Genomic DNA, 19,894 nt, shown 5'->3' with positions numbered 1-19,894 from the left:
CTTATATTCAGCCCGTGCCTTGGGATCGCGGAAAATTGGAAAATGCGTGTCTTTACCACTCAGTCTTGCTCACGTATGTAAATAGTTATGCATCCATCCACTGTCACTCTGATCCTACGACAATCAAACAAGACCATATTGTACCAGGTCATGATCAATGCTACAGAACGTATATTGTACCGAGGCTCGAAAATCTATACTGCTTGCAACTGTAGCATACCAACTGATTGATACAGTTCAGTATTCAGACAAGGTCCGACCGCCGTTCTATGCCCTGTCGTGCCATACCATGCCATGCCTAAACCAAAAAGCGTGCCGTTATGCCGTACTGTGCTGCAACTCTTGACTTTGTGTATAAAAACAATACAGAACCATGAACTGAACCCATGCTATCATGACTCCAGATCTTTCCATGTTGAACGCGAGTGTGATGTAGTGGTTGTAGAGGTGAAAAAGTTCGATCGCTTCCAGCATGCGGTTGATTCCACCCGGCGACTGAAATCCAGGATTTACAAGGCGAAAACCCACAGTACACACGCGTTCCCTTTCGCAGAACCCGGTGAAGCTGCCGAAAATCGACGTATCACAGCTTGGGCTTCAGGCTCGCCTTGTCCTCACGTGCCCTGGCTTGGTCAACTGGAATGACCACGAGAACAGCAATATCGTCCACCTTCCCGCCGTGCCACGGATCGTATGGGAAGTGTTTTTGCATTTCTTTCGCAAATGGACCGTCCCGCTTGGCGCTGAGACTCGCTGCCTTCGCTTCACCCACAATGGCCGCAGCCAGCACACTTTGCAGCGTGCCCGGTAATTTGTGCTTTTTAGGACCGAGCGATCTGTCAACCAGCTCCGGGAGTATGGGTGAAATGGAGTATCCCTGGTCCGGTGATCTCAGCCACGCGCCTAACGTACGCATCTGGTTCGATACGATTGACAAGATGTCCTGAGAATTCAGGTTGTCCCAAACGCCATCCGTGCCTAGCACAAGAACATCACCGTGCCGAAGCATGTGGTCTGCGAGATCGGCCTTTTCGGGTTCATCGGCCAGGGGCATGCCGCCGAAGATCATCGCTTGAGCGAGTATCTCTGGTGGGGTCATACTCAATTGGTACGGCGTGTTGAAGGCATGTGTTTGTGGATTGGAGTAGTGGTGAACGGTGCCCAGTCGTAGTTGTAGGAATCCCGAGTCGCCCAGATTGGCAATGCGCATGCGTCCATCTGGCTCACTGACAGCGACACAGGCCGTGGTACCTCCTGCTCTTATCGCAGGGTCATTTTTGACCTTGTCGTAGCCTATCTCCAAAAGTTGTCTGGGGCCGAGTCGTTCCTCTTGTGACCATGATAGAGCCGTCTCAACCATGTGACTGCAAAGGCCGTGGGAGAAGTCAGCCGGGTCAATCCCATGCTCAGTCCATCCGCCTACACCGTCGGCAACGGCAAAGGCTGTGGTATCCGAATCCTGTCCAACTCTTGCGACGAAATATGCATCTTGCCCACTGTCAGGACGTCGTGATCTCTTCTCTTCTATGGTTGATCCTTGCTGGAGGCCCAGGCCGTCGGTGTTGCTAGGGATATAGTCGAATGTACTGGATTCAGGACGAAATTTGCGGCCCTTGCCACTCGAGGACGCCGCAATGTGTAACGAAATATGAGGGATAGCAGACGAGGCCGTTTTTGCGGTAGGATCTGCAGTCGCAGCGACACGACGCGGTGAGGAATGCAGACTTCTTGCGTGTGGTTTGTAGGGATCGAGACCTCGACGGATATGTGGTCTGAGTGCTAAAATAACACTGTAAGCAAGTGCTGGATCGTGACGAGAGGATTTGCCCGCACGATGATTAATGTAAGAAGGAGTGAAGATCAATGAACGAGTGAGAAACGCAGGTCTTCGAATTGGTGCAGCGGAGGTCATCGCGCTGGTGGTAACAGGTTACACGCCGGCAGTAGAGTCTGCGAACTTGAAAGGGTGGAAAAGATCCATGGAGAAGTGATCTCAAGAAGTCTCTGCTACCAGAGCCATAATAAGGCGTGTAAGGCCAGAAATTGGAAGGAGTGTTAATCGAGTGCAAATGAGGTCTTGCGAAGAAAAAAAGTCGCTCAGATTAGATTGCAACTTCGGAAGACGGGCATCATGACGAGCAGCATGGAGGACGACTTAACGTTGAGCATCATCATCCATCCTTACGTCGAGCCAATACTCCATCATAGTCTTGACCTTCTTTATCTCCTTCTCTTCTACGGCCAATGTGAGTCTCAACCCAGCAGAATCACAGAATCACCACCGAATATACGTGCATGAGGCTGCTGGGTTCAGCCCTTCCTGGACGCGTGCTGCCGGTAGTTATCTCAGATGGTCCTGACCAGGGTCAAGCCTGGTGAGCGTCATATCTTCTTGCCGGGACTAGGACTTGCATGGGGAACCCAACGTTGAGCATCTGCCTCATAGGCGCGACCAAGAACTGGAGTCAAATGGCCAGCTTGAGGTTTCTCCTCGTTGGTCTTTTACAGATGTTACACTCGCATCTCCAGATGTCGCCTCCCTCCACAATTCATATCATCTCAAATGCGCCACTGCTGATAAGCTGGCCTTGATCCGAGAGATGAAGCCATCAAGGACATGCCCATCGCCCAGTTAAAGATGACCCAACAAAGAAATCCGATTGGTTTTTGCTGAGGAGCCTTACTACTTCCAGGCATCAGTAACGAATCCCTCTTCTGGGAGACCATATGCACTGACCAACTCGTCGGTGCAATGGTGCTTGAGATGCTTCTTTCCCCATGGAGGAGACGACAAGTTGTCGAGGGTTAGTTCATTGATAAGCTCATGGCAAGATATGACCACATCTTTCCCTTCCCACTTGGGCCTTGCTGATGGTACTTAAGGATGCGTTATTTGCATCTCCCCACTCCTTTTCAGCATCATTCTACCAAGCCAGCCGGACGAGCTCTCTCGAGCTCAAGGCGTATGTGAGATTCTTTGGCACTACGTCTGTCCTTGAGTCGACCCAATACCTCCGAATCATAGCCCTCACATGGACCAAGAAACCAAAACGATGCAAGACGATACGGTCTCAGTCGGCAATGCCGAGAAAATCGTGGACGCTGCCACGGCGGACGACCAGGACGTGGAGCGCATGGGATATGTCGCCGAATTGCCTCGCCCCTTCACCCTCCTAAGCGTGCTTGCCATCGGTTACGAGATTTGCTCAGCTCCGACGGCACTGATTATATCCTTCAGCGTTATCGTCGGTAGCGGTGGACAGGCAATGTTTATTTGGGGTCAATGGATCATCTACCTGATGGCTGCCTGTGTGGCAATCAGTCTGGCTGAGCTTGCCTCGGCTTATCCCAATGCTGGAGGTAAGTACTCGTCAAAGATTTGGACCTGCGGTCTTTCTATCTTACCCTTCATCACGGAGACATGTCGCTGACTCATGGATTTTTGAGAGTATCAGGACAGTACTACTGGGCTGCTATGCTTGCTCCAAAATCATATCGCAAACTGGCTTCCTTCGTGGTTGGTTACCTCAGCTGGGCATCCTCAATGTTCATGTTAGCCTCCATATGCATATCGATGGGCTTCCTGGCTACTGGCATGTATGCTCTTCGACATCCTGACGCAACCATCAGTCCTTGGAACGTTTTCGTTGTGTACCAGGTGGTCAATATCTTGGGGTTCGCCATGAGCTGCTGGCAGAAGTTGTTGCCTAGAATCAGTCGGGTCTTCCTTTTTACTATGGTGGCTACCGCCGCTATTATCTTCGTCAGCATACTGGCTCGGGCACCGGTCAAACAGTCCGCGTCATTCGTCTTCGCGAGCTATACCAACTACAGTGGCTGGAACGATGGCATTGCCTTCGTTACAGGACTCCTGGGGGTCAATTGGGGCTTCTCATGCCTTGATGCCGTCACTCACATGGCCGAGGAGATACCCGAACCTCGCAAGAATGTCCCCAAAGCCCTCTTGGGCACAGTGGGACTTAATGCCATCCTGGCCTGGCCGATGGCAATTGCTCTCATGTTTTGCGTCCAAGATCTGGAAACGGTTTTCGCTGGAGCAACCGGAATACCAGCGATCGATCTGCTGACTCAAATCTTTGAAGCCGAAACTGCAGGTCCCTTGGGCATTGTAGCCGTCCTTTTCATCTCCACTTTCGGCGCCGTGTTCGGTATTCAGGCGTGGCAAGCACGTCTATGTTGGTCGATCGCCCGTGACGACGGCATGCCCTTCTCGAAATACCTCAAGAAAATCGCACCAGCACCCTACGAGATCCCTTTCTGGGCCCACCTTTTCTCCTGTTTCATCGTGGCGCTGCTCGGATGCTTGTACCTTGGGTCGAGCGTTGCCTTCAACTCTTTTGTTGGAGGTGGTATCTTGATGCAGTACACCGCATACTCCATCTGCATTGTCTTCCTTCTGATGAAGGGACGAGACAACATCCCACGCGGTCCGTTCTGGCTGGGAAAATTCGGCGCAGTCTGCAATGTGATTGTACTCTTCTGGACGGTCTTCACAATGGTGTTTTACTGCTTTCCACCATACTACCCGGTCACCCTTACAACAATGAACTATGTGTCTGTGGTGCTAGTTGGCTTTGTGGTTATCTTCACTGGTTACTACCTTGCTTTTGGTCGGAGAGCCTTCACGGGACCACCGGAGGTTGAGTTGTAGGCTTGCTAAGATTTCTGTGTGGTGTTCATGCTGTGCAGAATTGGGGGATTTCGTGGGAAGCGTCAGCTATTGTATTGGCATAGTCTGGCATTTGATATCGTATTTTAGTTGGAAAAACAATGTTACAGCTATAAACATGACCTTATTTCCTAGGTTTTACTAGTATTTAACTGTCAGTAATAAATGCAACCCGACATCATGACTCCCGAGGTCCTTGGAGGCCATGGAGGTCACCAATCAAGTAGTCGAAGGTTATCGCAGATATTCTAGTTACAGGTGCAAAGATAGGTGCCTCGGGTAGGTACCGTACACCAACGAGAGATCCGGCAGCAAACTTCTTTGCCATAACCGCACACTTTGCCGCCGTGGTGTTCAAGTACACTGGGTACTATGGCTGAACGACGTCCATCCTTCCGATTCCTAACTTACACCATTGACCACCTGAGAGTCTCCTAAGGCTTCCTCACAAAACACTTTCAGCTCATGCGACACAATAATGAACAAGCGAGCATCAAGATCCAGAAGTAGATTATCCTCCCCTTGGATTCCTTCATGTTGCTGACCTGCGTCAGATGGATGCATCAGGTGTAAGGAGCGGGTTAGTCCACAAACCAAACAGTACTGCCGCCATTACTTACTATGAAGCGATTGAAATGTGACGAGACGCGGCCATCATGTCACCAATGCGAACGTCGCAAAATGTCTTGTCCTGGTTATCGATCAACTGTGAGATGGTCTGATAAGTATGAGATCTTCAAGGTCAATCAACAACCCAACGAGAAGAAGTCAACCTCGTCAAGCACATCATCCAGGCACACACAATCGCAGATCCAACCATCACAACCACCACATCCACCACCACGGCCGTCGTCTCATAACGCTGACTTTCCTGCTGGAGGACATGGTATACAGCTCGTGACCAGTGTTTCTCCGATCTCTGTGATGCAGGACTGCCCAACCATCCACAATCGATCTCTCCTTGATATCGAAGCTGGTCACAATACGCTGACCTCGAGACCGGTCGACTTCACACACAGCCATGTCAATACGATCGACATGGGCTTCGAGGCTCAGATGGGCGATAGTACCGGTATAGACTTCGAGGACTTTGAACTGGTCCATCAAGAATTCTGGCACGATTTGTCTATCCCATGGTCACTGGATTCGCCTGGGCAAGCTTTGTCGGAGCCTACTCCTACTGCTCTCTCTCAAACCTGTGCCATGTCGTCTTCAACAAACGCGCCCCAGGCACCGGCTGATGATCCTCACATCGACAGTCTCGCCGAAGGGAACGAAGATGCTCGGATCTTGCTGCGACACTATTTCGAGAATGTCTGCCGTATCAACTCGGTATTCGACACTGCCGACAATCCATTCCGGTACCTGGTTCTGCGCTATATCAAATCCTCTTCACTGATCCGCAACTGCGTTCTCAGCCTGGCACTTGTCCACCGGATGCAAAGCGACCAACAAAATATGCACCGCAAGGTCGTGAGATATCATTCTGCAGCATTACAGTGTCTCTCGGCGGCCATCGAGAACCTCGACGCGCAAGAATCGAATATTGAATGTCACTCGAATCGCTCGGGGTCCCCCTCGAACTACCTCGAGCGATTACAGGAAGCGCTACTTGGCGTCCTGCTGCTTTGCAATTCCTCGGTTTGTCTATCTCTTATTCCTTACCCTCTTCCCAGACCAAAATTGTCTGAATCTCAACTGACAATAGTATTCATTCCACAGTCATGGCTAGATCCCGAAGATATCGGCATCGGCCATCTTTTGAGCGCCCGCCAACTGTTCGGCAAATGGCTACATGCACATCGTGACAGTGATATCTCCACCATCACCACCAGCCGTGAAGCGAGTTTCATCGTCGGTGCCATGGCTTACATGGAGACGGTGGTGGCGTTTGTACTGGATCAGCCTCTCAATGCCGCCGACTACTTGGAGCCTTTCTGCCATCAATCGAATGATATCCCCATCTATCCGAACCCATGGACTGGAGTCAGCACCCCCATCTTCATCACCATGGCACGTGTTGGCATATGCGTAAGGCAAAGACGAGCAATATCCAACCTGAAAGCGCTGGGTTGGTCTCAGAATACGTATGATACGATGCTGAACGATGTGTTTGAAAAGGTGAAGCGAATCGAGAGTGATGCTCTCCTCTACGAGCCTCCAGCACGAGGCCGAATCAAGGACCAGAAAGCGTCGGAGAATGTACTCGCAGAATTGGAATGCCTAGCTTATACCTACAAGCTGGCCTCCTTGCTGGAGCTATATCGCAGCTTTCCGGAACTAGGGTCTAAGGGCAAGATAGACCATGGTGAACATGTTCCCTGGAACGCCGATTCATCCGCGGTAATGGCACCTCCTCCTCAGGGAAAGTTGACTGACGCGCCTGACTCGGATCCCGATGAACATCGGAGACTGATCTACGACATTGCAATCAACTTGCTAGGGCTCCTGAAAGCCACTGCAGAGCGCCAGGCGACGAGCTTGATCCACACCCTGGCCTTGCTGATCAGTGGCAGTGCGTTATATCACCGTCAACCCAATCCCCAGCAACAACAACAATCTGACGACAAAACCTCCTTGCGAGGAAGAGTCACCCAGGTCCTCTCCATCATCAACATGCGACCAAAAGTCGTGGATCGCTGGCGCTCATTCGTTCGAGATCGCGTTCGATCAAACGCCGATTTCGTGGGGTTGGAATCGTTCAAAAAGGTCGAGACACTGTTGGAGGAGGTCTGGTCCAGGTTGGATGATCCTTCGCTTAAGCGATCACGGGTGTCGTCGGTCAGTGCAGCCAAGGATCAATCTGCAGCACATTGGTTGGATGTCATGACCGAGTGCCATCTTGAGACCATCTTCGGTTAGAAATCATGGAGACGGTTGAGAAATGGTCAGGAGACGGAGATGTACACAGTGGTGTAGAATCTACTCTCCGCCTGGACCTAGCGCTGCTGATATGAGGGGAGTCAATCGCCTATCTCTGTTCCACTTGCAAGTGGAACTCCAAACGAAGCTTATGAAGCTTATCTGTCTCTTGCAAGTGGAAACTACTACCTGTGGCATGTACTCCATGGTTCGAGAGTCCTTTGCAAAGCATGGGGGAATCCGAGGGAGTGCAGTGCTTTGACCTCCCGCACGGAGTAGCGCAAGGCACCGATAACCAGCCCTTGATAGTGACTGTGAACCCAGCCAGATCAGATGCCAGATGGATCCACAGGCACCGCGGATGGATGGCCTTTCCTAAAAGGCAGATTCCTCAAGCCAATTCTTGCTGTTTTAGGAAGTAGATAAGGCCACGCCAAAGTGGTCCTATCTTTTGCTTCCATATAGACTAGCTTACAATCTGTCAAGAGTACGACTCAGTCTATCGATCAATCAATCAAAACCACGATACGAGATCACATACTGTTAACGTATCTCCTTCGTTCGTTTCTTTTCCGAGGTCATTATCGTCGTTCATTTTCCGAGGTCCATTATCGATCGGATGCTCTTCCCGCGTCCATTGGTAGTATCGTTCTCTTGCTGAGATCATTACTAGCAGTATCGTTCAGCAGACAAGGAATGCAACTGATACGTACTAGTATCGTACTGGCCACCACGACGGACTAGGAACATTCTCCTCCCGCTTATGGTCATTTCAGATACCCATTTTGAATGACTGTGCGATATGTGTGGGCTTCACACAGTGTCTTGGTCAAGGCTGGCTATTACCTGATCGAAAACCCAAGATTTCTGGAACTCACATAGCTAGAAATTCTTCCAGCGAGCGCAGATATCGCGACAAGACCTCAATGTTTCGAGCAAAGTCTTCAGCGCATGGCCTCCTGGCAAGGTGGGTGAGTCAAGCTGAGAGCTATTTTGTATCAGAAACACGGAAACTGTCAGTCCAGCAACAAAGAAGTCAGAGCGGAAGATCCCAATCGGCCATTGCCCGGCCGTAGACTCGGACTTTTCGCAGATGCTTCGCTGAAGAACCAACATCGCAGCCGCACAGTTCGAGAGTACTCCAGTGGGAAACGGAATAGTGGATTGCGGCCTGTGGCTCGTATGCAAATCGTCTGTGTAGCTCAAGGAGTAGGCGCATCGCCTTTCGGCCCCGATGATGCCGTTTGTTCTGCCTCGTACGCACTGTTTTCTGGGCTAGGATGCAGATACGTGCAATGCTGCTCATATTAACAGGCTCGAGACTTGCAGCAGAGAGTCCAGCTGTGTCATCAACAACCCCTGCACGCCTCTGGCAAGGACGAAGCTGGGTAGAGCCAGAGTCGTCTAATTTGGGCCATGATATAGCCAGAAGTGGTAGGCAGAGACACCCTTAAGCAAGACTACCACAGTGAGGGAAGACAGAAAGACGTGCGGGGGACAAGTCAAACAAGAGTGTGCTGGTTAGGGAGGAAGGGAAGAGACGAGGGGAAACTACGGTGTTCAATAAAGAGTGTGAATTTATAGACATTTGCGATGCGTTGTTCTACTGTATCAATTGCTATCAGATGCATATAGGTATTTCGATGGCACTAAATCACGGCGAACCTAAAGCACAAAGCGTCAATCCTCACTCAGACATCAAACATCATGCTTTGGACTCCAAGCCAATAACCTGCGCCAACTCGATATAATCACTCTGCCACAAACCAGGCGAGTCTTTGGGGAATTGTGATCGGAAAGCAACCATCCTCTGGGCTCGCGGGCTCAGCGTCTTGATGGTGTCCATGCTGATCAAGAACGGGTAGGCCTCCTCGGGAGTGAGGTAGGAGCATTGAAACGAGAAAGCCAGACCTCGCCTCTGGTAATCCTTGGTTCTGTTCGCACCGCCTCCATGAACCACCTTGCCGCTGAAGAAGAAGGCGTCTCCGGCCTTCATCTCTGCGGGGACCGTGTCCTCCGGCGTGCCGTAGTACTCGAAGCTGGGCCATTGGTGGCTTCCAGGGATGACACGCGTCGCACCGGTTTCCTCGGTGAAATCATTGAGGGCGATCAGGAAATTGACGCACGCTTCGGGCCCGTTGGCCCCGACCGTCGTGAAGACGGGATATTGCATCTGGTCACGGTGCAGTTCCTGGGCCTTGTTCCCCGGACCGATCTCGATGACTTGAGCCGTGTTCAGCCAATATGTGCCGGAATCTTTGGTGAAGATCTCGGTGCAGAGCTCGTGGATGAGGTCCCTGTCGAGAAATTCCTTGCCGAAGCTGGGACTGTGGGTGACAAGATTGGTGAGTCTTTTGGTGTTGGTGCCGTGGAATTCTTTGGTCCATTCGTCGTCGTGCTTGGAGCCTGGATCCATCTTGGCGAGGACAGGGTCGATGTCTTGGTTGAATTGTTGGACTTGTTGAGGTGTTAGGAGGCCTTCGATGACGACACCGCCGTCCTCGCGCATGGCTTTGAGAATGGCATCGCGGCCGGCGCTTGCTGGAATTCGTTGTAGGGTCGTGGTGCTGGGCTTGGTGCTAAATGGAGGTGATATTGAGCCCATCGTGGAGGAATGTGGTTAGTGAGTGAGGTGAAGTAGTGGCTTCGTGGCAGGGGAGGATTGCTGATGTTGAGATTGCCGGCTTGCACAATTGATAAGCTTGGTTGTTTTGTCCCTTGGCGCTTTCCATGAAGCACATGAAGACTCCGGTTATATAGCACTTCATGGCTTGGATTGGAAGCCGTATCATCCTTCCGTATGTGTAGCGTCTAGGCGTTGAGCAGTCCGGTGGAAGGTTGATGCTAACTCTTTCCTAAAAGGGATATACTTGGCCGTCTCGATCTGGACAAGTGTGGGAGAAGTACCATCCATTCGACAGTGTAATCAGCATACCTATGGAGCGTCTCGTCGGTGACAACCTCGAAGATAAGGTCCGCGTACAGATGATCTGGACAAACTTAGGCAGTGGATAATGTGATGCACAAGGCTCGCTCCATGTCATTTTGGGTCTTATCTGCTGAGAGCCGGTTCCGAAATCATACTCTTTGCAGACACTCATCCATGAAAGATGCCTAAGGCTCAATGGCAAGGCAGTATCTGCGCTTTGCGATTCGTCACCCATTTCGAACGTTGATCTGGATCCGCTCTCGATCGCATTTGAGATATGATGCCAGTCTCGCTAGTGGTTAGGTGACCTTCTCACAGTTGTACACAGTCTCCACAGTATCTCATCTCTCGGCTCTTCTGTCATGCTTCCCTCTCTTCCTATAGACAGCAAAACCGCCATGCGAAGCATGCGTTGAAATCCTCAATCGCCTCATCAAGATCCATATCACAAGCTTGACTTGCAATGTGTTGCAACAGTCCACTCACGAACCGGAACTCGTTGTCGCAGGATGGGCAGCAAAACTTGTAGTAGTCGGTCCAGTCATTAGTGTAGTCCCCGAACTTGAAACCCCAGTAATCAATTACCCAGTCGTCGATGTCGTCGCAGTCCACTCCACTCTCACAATTTCCAGACTCAAGATGGAGCATCATGGCAGAGAATTCAGAGAACCAGCGGTCGCAGCCTAGACACTCGTATTTGAGAGGCAAATGGACTCGTTTGTGCTCAAGAGGCGTTAGCCCGGTATTCGATCCAAATGGCAAGGTGGTAGGATCATAAGGTACCTCTCGCAAATTGTTTTCGTTCACAAAGCGTTCGTTACATTCGGTACACTCGTGGTGGACATTGACGTTGTGGACGTTTAGATCACTCCAATTGCTGTAGTCGATGTTGCAGGAGTGGCAGATGTTGTGGCATGCTGAGTTAGTAACGTGCATATGTAGAGCATCCTGGGAGACGAAGAGCCAGTCGCATCGCTCGCACCATTCTCCGGCATGGGTCGCAGCATGTCGGCAGTGGTTGACCGCACCGCTGAAGCTGCTGAAGAGTCGTTGACAAGGGAAGCAGAAGTAATGATTTTCATCGTGATCGATTTCGAGCTGATTCGGCCGAACCATTTCCTCGTCTTGACTTCTCAGCTCGATGATGAGACAGGAGAAGACAATCTTGAACGATGGAATACATGCTTTGCAAGTGGGCTTGAAGATGTTTGTTGACTTATGTCAGCTGATGTAGCAAACACCGCTGTGAAGACTTCATGCAAGGCACCGCACGCGAATCAACATCCGCGATTCACTTGGACTTGCTACGTGATGTGGCCAACCGCCGTTCTCTGGCCAAAATTTTCATATCCCTTTCTTGATTGCTTGTCAATCGATAGCAGGGGATAAAGTTACGTAGAGTATCTGACACTTACCAAGTTCTTCACGTCTCGAGAGTCGCGAAGGCTATCTACGTGTAAGAAGACGAAACCCTGAAGTAGGACACTCCGAAAGTGCGTCCGTGAGATCGAAAAACTTGCAGTCGAAGGAGAGGACGTAAGTTGGTGTTTGACGATACAAATGCGGAGTACTTGTTGTGCCTATCGCCCAGAACTCCTGGCCAACCAGAAGGACTGCGGACCTGACAGTCCCCGGATCATCTCGCTTAGGCGCAGACTCGCAGCGTCTTCGGGGTCTCGATCAGGTGAAGATAGGTCGTTCGACCCTTGCCCACCTCATGCATGCTTGGATTTACGGTCTCATCATCTTTCCGTACCTTCAGGTAGGTTTTGAAGAGTAGGACCGAAGGCCGCAAGCCACTGATTCTCCTTCTCAACTCTCCTCTCTTCTGCAAATCTGTAAAGCCTGCCGCTCAAAGCACTCACCCTAGACATCGCCATCCCCCCAGACCATCATCTTCCTCTCCCACTTTATCGCCCTGCTCCTTCCGCCTCATATACCTCAAATCCCGCCGTCTTCTCAAGAACAATTCAACCAAGCCGAACAGCACCAGCAAAATCGCCGCTGAGCATGTTACAACAATGATGCCGACTTTGGCACCTTCCGACAGGCCCGAGGATGAGGATGAGTGTTGGTCCAATGCCACGGCACTGGGCGATGAACGTATGCTCGAAACCGAGCCCGTGACTGTGGTAGACTGTGTTGTTGCCGTGTCGCTGAGGATAATGCTCTGCTGACTAGTTGAGATCGGACTGACTGCTGTTATCGCTGTTGTCGCCGTGGCACTGCTCGTACTGACCGGATGCCAGATGCGTGCACCCATTTCAGTGCCCTCTGGCGTCAACATCTTAATGTGGGGTGAAATTACGGGAGTATGCTTGGTGCAATCGTTCAACAGAAGACGCCTCTTGTGCAAAGTGTTTCTCTCGGTGATACTCGTGCAGTAAGTATGATTTTCTCAGGGCGTTCAGGATGGGCGTGGAGGTGGTGTTACCTCAAGAACATCGGGCGCGCGAACACCTTGTAGAACGTACGTCCGTCAGCCAGCCATCGTCAAATGGAAAGAGCAAGGCTGAGGACAGTACTAGTACTGGCGCGAACATCCGGCCAGTGCATATCAAACGCCTTCCCTTTTCGATTCCTGTCGTTCTGTATGGCAGCTTGGTGCGGCTGAACAGGCCCGAAGCGCCAATAGGGAAACCCAACGAAATCGGAACTGGAAGTCTTCAGCTCCCCTGTCGTGCGCCATCAAGTCACGGCACTGCACTGCAAGTCAGATGCGAGCACATTGAAAAGAGTTGGTCGCGAGAAACAGAACGAAAACAGCCAATTTGAATATTTTCAATTATCGTGAGGTCATCTGCCTCAGATCTGGCTCATTCTATGCTAGAGCAGTTCACTTTTCCATTGACCTTTTGGTGTCCCAAGTAGAAAACTCCGTCTGCTGTGCCATTGCATGTCTGTGGCAGTCTGTGACCGAAACCACAACTTTTTGGTCGAATCCCCATGCGCCATGCAATGGATTGCTGATTTTCCCGTCCTGGTAACGCCTCGCTCTGCCTTGAAAGGTTCTCGTCATTCCATATTAATCATAAACACCATCGAGATCACATCAATCTCGCTCGTCTTCGCCGGATGACCGGAAGAAGATATGAAGAAACACACAACGCTGTATCGGGGTATCGTGTCGTCTGCTCGAATGGGAAAAAGAAAAAATACAATCATCCTGTAATCGTAATGTCGACCGCCAATCAGTATGGGGATGGTGCCGGATAGCTGAAGGCAGGCTGTCTGTCTTGTTCGAATGTTCCGAAGAAATTGTCGTCAACCTCGTAGTCCATAGCACCGTCAGGCAAGTACTGGCCAAAAGGGATGTCGGTGTCATAAGATTCAATGTTAGCCTTGTCGTCGTTCAAAGCCATAGTTGCAGCAGCCCTTCCACCAATCGTCGGGTATTCACCAGAAGGGTAATGGTAAGAGCTTCCGTAGTGGTAGATCTGATCTCCGCACATGACCATTGATCCAGTGAGAAGTTTATCGTCTGCCTCAGTGTCCATTTCATTCCCAAGATCGGCATCTCGGTAGAACGGCTCGCCGCCAGGAATTGCCATACTCTCTGAGGGTGCGTAGCCAGTGAGATCAGCAATGACGGAAGTCTTCTTGACACCTTTGTCTGAACGAGGCTTCCGCTTCTTAAGCACTTGCCCTTCAGTGTTGTCGGCATCATCAGCTTGTCGCTCGGCCTTGCGCTTCTTGTTGCGAATAACTCTCTTTGACTCCAACCCTAGATGTGCAGACCGGACATGCTCTTCTAAGCTGGCTTTGCTGGTGAAACTGCGGTTGCAACCATGAACAACAACATCGTCCTTGCCGGCCAGTTCTTCAGGTAGGGTAATCTCGGTCTCGCCGCAGACAAAGTCCCGCTTGTTCTCATGCACCGTCTTCGTGTGGACGTTGAGGTTACCTTTTTTGGTGAACATCTTGTCGCAACCGTCATAAGTACACGGGAAGACCTGCGCCGGCTTGTCTTTCTTGTCAGGCAAGATACCATGCTGAATTTCAAGATGTCGGGTCAACTCTTTGTTGGTGGTGAAAGATGTTGGACAGAGAGCACAAGTTGGCGGATGAACAATGGTGAGGTGAGCTTGAAACTCTCCGTAAGTTGCAAATGACGCCGGAGGCAAGGTGTCAGGATCGGTGTCTGGTGAATTGGCAAGAGTCTCAACATTCTGAGCCATGCATTCGTCACATGAGAATCTCGTAGGATCATGCTTTGCTCGTTGGTGGGTTCGCAACTTTTCGGCAGTGTCGTAGGCTTTGGTACATGGCAAACCAGTGACTGAGTCCAACTCATGGCATGGAAATGGCTTAACACCTTGGTGAACGGCTAGAATGTGTCTGTCAAGAGTGTCCTGCTTGCGGAAAGTCTGAGAACAGCCCTCATAGCCACGACACCTGAACTTCTCTTTTGCTTCATGAGTCTCGATGTGTCGTCGCAATCTTGTACCAGTCGCAAAGCTAGCATCGCATCCTTCCCAGGTACACTTGTGGTCACGGACATCCTCATGGGCGCTCTTGATGTGGTGTTTCAGATGGCTGTCACGGAGGAAGGCTTTGGTACAAGGAGAATATGGACATGTGAAAGGACGCTCATTGGAATGAGATCGCAGATGTTCTTTGAGTCTAGCCTGGCGATCGAAGGCCTTGTCGCATCCTTCCCATGGACATCTCAGCGTCTTCTCTTTGGACTGCGGTGTGGTGGTGGATGCGGGAGGAGTTGAGGCAGGTGTGTCGTCGTTTTCGTCGCCCAGCTCGTCGGCGGAGTCGAGCATGTCGTAGTCATCGACAGGATCGAAATCGTCGTCCGAATCGACCCGCATCGTGACTAGCTGAAATCGCGCGACCTTGATTATGTCGTGGTTTTAGCAAATTCGACGAAATGGGCAGCGCAGTTTTGACCCGCTGCGACCACCTCCGTTTGAAAAAATTGCTTGGCGCGACTTGGGAAATATTTGCGCCGTCCTTCCTTTGAGACTGCGAAGGGCAAACTGAATGCGCCTGCCATCACTCTCATCCGTCAGTGCTGCTATCGCTGTATCCACCTTGCAATCAACATCTCGTTCATTGCTGGACGCTTCAAGATGTCTGACTATGGCGGTGACGAAGGCGGGTAGGTGTTGAAAAACTGCCCTGTTTGTCGAGTCTTCACGTTTCCTGGTTACTGACTTGCCCAGCTATGGCATGGACGAGACTGAAGATGTCATCTACGAGCCAGATGAGAATCTCGAAGAGTTTGCTCCGGACGTCGAGATCGATGAGGCGGCCATAGAAGCCCGCGCTGTAGCAGATGAAGGTGATGAGAAGACAGTCGTCTCTGGTGACCCAAATCAACCCGCGAAACCCTCAAGCGACGCCGACAAGAAAATTCCAGACGACAAGAGAACCACCACCCCTTACATGACAAAATATGAGCGCGCGAGAGTTCTAGGCACAAGAGCCCTGCAGATCAGGTATGGAATTGATGCTGTCCGTCTAGAACAGAAGCTGATCAGCCTCAGCATGAATGCACCTGTGTTGGTGGACCTGGAAGGAGAAACTGATCCACTACAAATCGCTATCAAGGAATTGAACCAGAAAAAGATACCGCTCGTTGTCCGCCGTTACCTTCCCGATGGATGGTGAGCTTGTCGGACCCGAGGTTACTTACTACGCTGACATGCCACAAGGTATGAAGACTGGACATGTGAAGAGCTGCTATGATCAAGCCATGGTACACTCCACATTTTATCGCACGGACCGAATGTCCTGAGGCGATCGATCGTTCGAAAAGACTTGTCACCGGACCGGCCATACTGCCCGGAAGTCAGCTCGACCCGTTCAACGGCTGAATTGAGCTTACAAAGATGGGCATCTGGATCGATCATGGTAGGGTCCACGTTGTGTTCTTATCAGGAATGCAAAACCGCCAGCGAGGAGTCTAAAAACCCAGCCCCCAGTGGGGTTTGGCCCGAGACTGTTAAAATACCCAGAAGCCCATGCTTCGGCACTACGGACGTTTACCCAAATATGCGACGGTCAGAAACTCATTCAGCCTCCCTCTAAGCACTTGAGTCTGTGAACGAGCTCGGTGCTGAGGATTCCTACCTTTATTGGCAGACCTATGCTTGCATGGATAACGTGGTGGCTCAGAGAGGCTACATGCCACAACGATGAAGAACATGTACGAACAATAAATCGAAATTCATTACCGCCAATACACCGTCGTCTTGTCCTGTCCAAACGCTGTTTCCACATGTTGACTGCACTCCCACTACGGCGGGTCAACAGCACTTTTTATATGTTCTTGTGGAGTTCAAAGATGCAGGCTTCTGCGGCTTCTCCTTACGAGGCAAGCTCCCTGAATGATGGAGGCGTCCTTCGCCACACGTCCTGTTAAAGGGATTCGTCGGCTTCCTTCTATCAGACCAAGATTTCTCAGAACGCTGTTGCAGATCTTCAGGCAAGGAATGGTTGATGTGGCGATTCCACCTATCATCTTACGCCGGGCCTTAAGGTCAACATCCTAGTCTTTAGTGTCCGTCATATGGTCGCATGCCCAAAAGAGGGTGGCCTCAACAACCCTTGAGCTTATGCGTTCTTATGGCTCCACGTGTGGCTACTACTTTGGGGCTGAAATGAGCCTAGCTCGAGCTGAAATAGCTCAATGAGGAATCCTGTGCGAATCTTACCGTAACTACTCCACACAATGCCTTTTGTCAATCCTTTCCTATACTTTTTCAGTCTGTCAATGCTATCCATTAACTATAACGCAGATGCAGACGGCCAGGGCCGCTGGGAGGGCCGCTGGCAGTGCCGATATGCCGTCACTAACCCAAGTCTGGCGGCATTCGGTGCCTCTGTACTATCTATATATGCAGCTCGTGGTCTAACCTGCTACTTTTGCTTTCTGCTGGCCACCCAGGAGAGTACCATTATCAATTTCCAGGTATGCCAAGAATGGAAGGCAGGTATCCTGCAGAGTCCCAGGGATCCGTGTCTCCGTTGACGCCAGTGTACTCGCCACTGTCTGAGACAAGCATACCGAGGAAACCACTTCCACAACGATATCCCAGCTTCACAGAACCCGGAAATCCAGCGCCTGTTTCGAGGAGGATACCCAGAAAACCGCTTCCAAAGCGTTGGAACTCGCGAAGATCCGACTCACGACGGCCACAGTCTTCAAGCAGTTTCACCCGCGCCTTTTCATGGCTAGGAGCCGTGCTTCCCGATCAAAGACAACCAGCGTTGCAAGAGCAAGAAATTCCCGAGGACAGCATCTCGCCTGTTCTGTCATCGAACCGGAAATCATGGCGATATACATCCCAATTCGATCCACGCATGGGTTCGGGCCTGACACTGTACGATCCCGACTTGGCGGTGCAGGTCAGGCGGCATTCGTCGACTGCGTCTCATGTCGTAAAACCGCTTGATGTTGATTGGAACCTACCTCCTTTGAAGTGGAGTTGGAGCACGGCGGACTCTAACGATTCCGTCGTCAACATTGCCATCGAGGCGCCAGCCAACTTAACCCCTGCAAAAGGCGACGAGCCGCCTCCAAATGGTGGATGGCTTGCCTGGATGCAGGTCCTGGGAGCTTTCTTTCTCTATTTCAATAGCTGGTAAGTTCGGAACTTTCACTCCCCTAGACATGGTCCCTCGTACAACGATACAACACGTGGCTGACTTTGGCTAGGGGCACTCTCAACACCTTTGGCGTCTTCCAGACGTACTACGAGACTTCCGGCACCCTCCATCAAACAGCTTCAAACATCTCGTGGATTGGGTCCATCCAAGCATTCCTCGCTACGCTGGTCGGAGTCTTCACCGGGCCGCTTTATGATGCCGGATACTTTCGTCACCTCATTATCGCTGGCGGCATCCTGGTTCCGTTGGGATTTATGATGACCAGCCTGTGCACTCAATACTGGCAAACGATCATCGCCCAAGGCATCCTCATTGGCATCGGCAACGGCTGCTTGTTCGTGCCCTCTGTCGCCATTCTCCCTCAATACTTCACCACCAAGAACCCTGTGGCAAACGGCATCGCTGCCTCGGGCTCTAGTATCGGCGGGATCATCATGCCGTTCGCCTTTGTCCGACTCCAAGCTCACATCGGCTTTGGCTGGGCGACGCGCATCCTGGGGTTCTTGTCCATTGCGACGATATCGATCAGCATGGCCGTCATGAGACCACGCTTGACTCCGCGAAGCAAGCGAAAGCTGGTCGATGTGTCGGCCTTTGGGGAACTTCAGTACACGTTCTTCTGCGCAGCCGCCTTCTGCGGATTCATAGGGATCCTTGTGCCGCTGTTTTATGTGGGTCTGTATGCTCAAGCGACCGGGGTGACGAGCGCGGAGTTTGCCTTTTACTTGCTGCCCATCATGAACGCGGCGTCGACGTTTGGACGCATCGCGCCGAATTTGGTCGCCGGGATGATCGGCCCGCTCAACGTACACATTCCCGTTGCCGCCGTCGCGGGGATCCTGGTGTTCGCGTGGTGCGGTATCACCGAGTTCGCCTCGACCGTGGCGTTTGCCGTCTTGTATGGCTTCTTCTCCGGCGGGTTTATCGGCTTGCTGCCAGTGGCCCTGGTAAGCTTGACGCCGGACCTGCGCACGTTGGGCACCAGGACCGGGCAGGCGTTCTTCGTCGGGTCGTTCGGCATGTTGATTGGGTCGCCTGTCTCGGGGGCCATCCTGAGTAAGACCGGTTCTTGGACCGCCGTCAAGTGCTTTGCAGGCACCGCTGTGACTCTGACGGCCGCTTTGTTGGTCGCAGCGAGGACGGCCAAGGTTGGCTGGAGGTTGAAGGCGCGGACTTGAGATACTAGTCACTTAGGTGTCAGTATCTGCTTGTCTTGCAAGGGTTCTGGCGGTGCAGTCTCGGCAGTACTAGTATATGCTCCCGCTCGAAAGGGGTGCGGAACATGGAGTGAGTACCTTAGTGACTCACGAGTCACGAGTACACACGTGGCTGATGCTACAGTAGTAGGGAGTGCAACAAGTTTAATAGAGGCTGGAAGGCAGAGGAACAGTAGCGTTAGTGGCTGTTCTTGCACCGGTGGCATCATATGGGTATATGCATATTAAGATCCCTCCCCTGGTCGTAACTTTTACCAAATGCCTATGGAGTACACCTAGTAAGTACCTAGGTCTTCATGAGCAGGGATGTGCCGATTCTTAACACGCGGCTAGGATTCGTCTTGCGTGTTCGTGTTTCTTATTGCTACCATTTGCCCCAAATTCCTTAAATGCGCCTAGGATTCATCTTGCGAGGTTCCCATTTCTACCATACTAGTATTCTCATATTGGCTGGAGTCATACGTACCTGTCAGGGAGACGTCAGCCGGTATATCGTCGGTGCTCACTGCTCACAGAGGGATCAAGAACCGCAACCCGCCAATGCTTCAGTGCTTAGCCAAGCAAGAACTATTC

General features: G+C 51.4%; 9 protein-coding genes across 11 annotated transcripts; 4 read left to right on the top strand and 5 right to left on the bottom strand.

Moving 5' to 3' along the window:
• Nucleotides 1–52: 52 nt before the first annotated feature.
• Nucleotides 53–2,120, bottom strand: PV05_05415. 2 transcript variants are annotated; one of them, XM_013461916.1, is made up of 2 exons: nt 1,834–2,120; nt 53–1,779 (listed from the first exon to the last, which is right to left on the bottom strand). In XM_013461916.1, the coding sequence occupies exons 1-2, from the start codon at nt 1,910–1,912 to the stop codon at nt 584–586; spliced, it is 1,275 nt and encodes a 424-aa protein (XP_013317370.1). In that variant the 5' UTR covers nt 1,913–2,120; the 3' UTR covers nt 53–583. The 2 variants fall into 2 exon arrangements, with proteins under 2 accessions (XP_013317370.1, XP_013317369.1); XM_013461915.1 differs by having other exon boundaries at nt 53–2,120.
• Nucleotides 2,121–3,032: 912 nt separating this feature from the next.
• Nucleotides 3,033–4,672, top strand: PV05_05414 (uncharacterized protein; the record flags this gene model as incomplete). Its single annotated transcript, XM_013461914.1, has 2 exons — nt 3,033–3,360; nt 3,456–4,672. 2 exons carry the CDS (start codon nt 3,033–3,035, stop codon nt 4,670–4,672), a joined length of 1,545 nt encoding a protein of 514 aa, XP_013317368.1.
• Nucleotides 4,673–5,037: 365 nt separating this feature from the next.
• Nucleotides 5,038–7,892, top strand: PV05_05413 (uncharacterized protein). The gene is made up of 4 exons (XM_013461913.1): nt 5,038–5,196; nt 5,245–5,270; nt 5,318–6,331; nt 6,413–7,892. The coding sequence occupies exons 1-4, from the start codon at nt 5,169–5,171 to the stop codon at nt 7,550–7,552; spliced, it is 2,208 nt and encodes a 735-aa protein (XP_013317367.1). The 5' UTR covers nt 5,038–5,168; the 3' UTR covers nt 7,553–7,892.
• A 1,345-nt stretch (nt 7,893–9,237) lies between these two features.
• Nucleotides 9,238–10,268, bottom strand: PV05_05412 (uncharacterized protein). Its single transcript, XM_013461912.1, has one exon. It carries the CDS (start codon nt 10,155–10,157, stop codon nt 9,258–9,260), a length of 900 nt encoding a protein of 299 aa, XP_013317366.1. The 5' UTR covers nt 10,158–10,268; the 3' UTR covers nt 9,238–9,257.
• Nucleotides 10,258–12,012, bottom strand: PV05_05411 (uncharacterized protein). The gene is made up of 3 exons (XM_013461911.1): nt 11,897–12,012; nt 11,265–11,837; nt 10,258–11,204 (listed from the first exon to the last, which is right to left on the bottom strand). The coding sequence occupies exons 2-3, from the start codon at nt 11,595–11,597 to the stop codon at nt 10,860–10,862; spliced, it is 678 nt and encodes a 225-aa protein (XP_013317365.1). The 5' UTR covers nt 11,598–11,837; nt 11,897–12,012; the 3' UTR covers nt 10,258–10,859.
• Nucleotides 12,013–12,342: 330 nt separating this feature from the next.
• PV05_05410 (uncharacterized protein) lies at nt 12,343–12,768 on the bottom strand (the record flags this gene model as incomplete). Its single annotated transcript, XM_013461910.1, has 1 exon — nt 12,343–12,768. One exon carries the CDS (start codon nt 12,766–12,768, stop codon nt 12,343–12,345), a length of 426 nt encoding a protein of 141 aa, XP_013317364.1.
• Nucleotides 12,769–13,274: 506 nt separating this feature from the next.
• Nucleotides 13,275–15,332, bottom strand: PV05_05409 (uncharacterized protein). The gene has a single exon (XM_013461909.1). It carries the CDS (start codon nt 15,299–15,301, stop codon nt 13,673–13,675), a length of 1,629 nt encoding a protein of 542 aa, XP_013317363.1. The 5' UTR covers nt 15,302–15,332; the 3' UTR covers nt 13,275–13,672.
• Nucleotides 15,333–15,455: 123 nt separating this feature from the next.
• Nucleotides 15,456–17,229, top strand: PV05_05408. Of its 2 annotated transcripts, XM_013461907.1 has the most exons (4): nt 15,456–15,591; nt 15,656–15,931; nt 15,980–16,099; nt 16,148–17,229. In XM_013461907.1, the coding sequence occupies exons 1-4, from the start codon at nt 15,563–15,565 to the stop codon at nt 16,179–16,181; spliced, it is 459 nt and encodes a 152-aa protein (XP_013317361.1). In that variant the 5' UTR covers nt 15,456–15,562; the 3' UTR covers nt 16,182–17,229. The 2 variants fall into 2 exon arrangements, with proteins under 2 accessions (XP_013317361.1, XP_013317362.1); XM_013461908.1 differs by lacking the exon at nt 15,456–15,591 and having other exon boundaries at nt 15,615–15,931.
• A 63-nt stretch (nt 17,230–17,292) lies between these two features.
• Nucleotides 17,293–19,493, top strand: PV05_05407 (uncharacterized protein). Its single transcript, XM_013461906.1, has 2 exons — nt 17,293–18,079; nt 18,154–19,493. The coding sequence occupies exons 1-2, from the start codon at nt 17,409–17,411 to the stop codon at nt 19,280–19,282; spliced, it is 1,800 nt and encodes a 599-aa protein (XP_013317360.1). The 5' UTR covers nt 17,293–17,408; the 3' UTR covers nt 19,283–19,493.
• Nucleotides 19,494–19,894: the final 401 nt, after the last annotated feature.

The sequence above is a fragment of the Exophiala xenobiotica genome (genome assembly GCF_000835505.1).
Source record: "Exophiala xenobiotica strain CBS 118157 unplaced genomic scaffold supercont1.3, whole genome shotgun sequence".
Taxonomy (NCBI): Eukaryota; Fungi; Ascomycota; class Eurotiomycetes; order Chaetothyriales; family Herpotrichiellaceae; genus Exophiala; species Exophiala xenobiotica.
The sequence above is the reverse complement of the archived record's forward strand: the minus strand, read 5'-3'. Positions and strand labels throughout refer to the sequence as shown.

Coding starts and splice junctions, on each gene's coding strand:
- PV05_05415 (XM_013461915.1), bottom strand. CDS start 1,912: ATGACCTCCGCTGCACCAATTCGAAGACCTGCGTTTCTCACTCGTTCA.
- PV05_05411 (XM_013461911.1), bottom strand. CDS start 11,597: ATGGTTCGGCCGAATCAGCTCGAAATCGATCACGATGAAAATCATTAC. Junction 11,205..11,264: donor ACGAAAACAATTTGCGAGAG/GTACCTTATGAT, acceptor ACGCCTCTTGAG/CACAAACGAGTCCATTTGCC.
- PV05_05408 (XM_013461907.1), top strand. CDS start 15,563: ATGTCTGACTATGGCGGTGACGAAGGCGG. Junction 15,932..15,979: donor ACAAGAGCCCTGCAGATCAG/GTATGGAATTGA, acceptor GATCAGCCTCAG/CATGAATGCACCTGTGTTGG. Junction 16,100..16,147: donor CGTTACCTTCCCGATGGATG/GTGAGCTTGTCG, acceptor ACATGCCACAAG/GTATGAAGACTGGACATGTG.
- PV05_05413 (XM_013461913.1), top strand. CDS start 5,169: ATGAACAAGCGAGCATCAAGATCCAGAA. Junction 5,271..5,317: donor GCATCAGGTGTAAGGAGCGG/GTTAGTCCACAA, acceptor CTTACTATGAAG/CGATTGAAATGTGACGAGAC. Junction 6,332..6,412: donor TGCTGCTTTGCAATTCCTCG/GTTTGTCTATCT, acceptor TTCATTCCACAG/TCATGGCTAGATCCCGAAGA.
- PV05_05409 (XM_013461909.1), bottom strand. CDS start 15,301: ATGCGGGTCGATTCGGACGACGATTTCGATCCTGTCGATGACTACGAC.
- PV05_05407 (XM_013461906.1), top strand. CDS start 17,409: ATGCCAAGAATGGAAGGCAGGTATCCTGCAGAGTCCCAGGGATCCGTG. Junction 18,080..18,153: donor TTTCTCTATTTCAATAGCTG/GTAAGTTCGGAA, acceptor GACTTTGGCTAG/GGGCACTCTCAACACCTTTG.
- PV05_05412 (XM_013461912.1), bottom strand. CDS start 10,157: ATGGGCTCAATATCACCTCCATTTAGCACCAAGCCCAGCACCACGACC.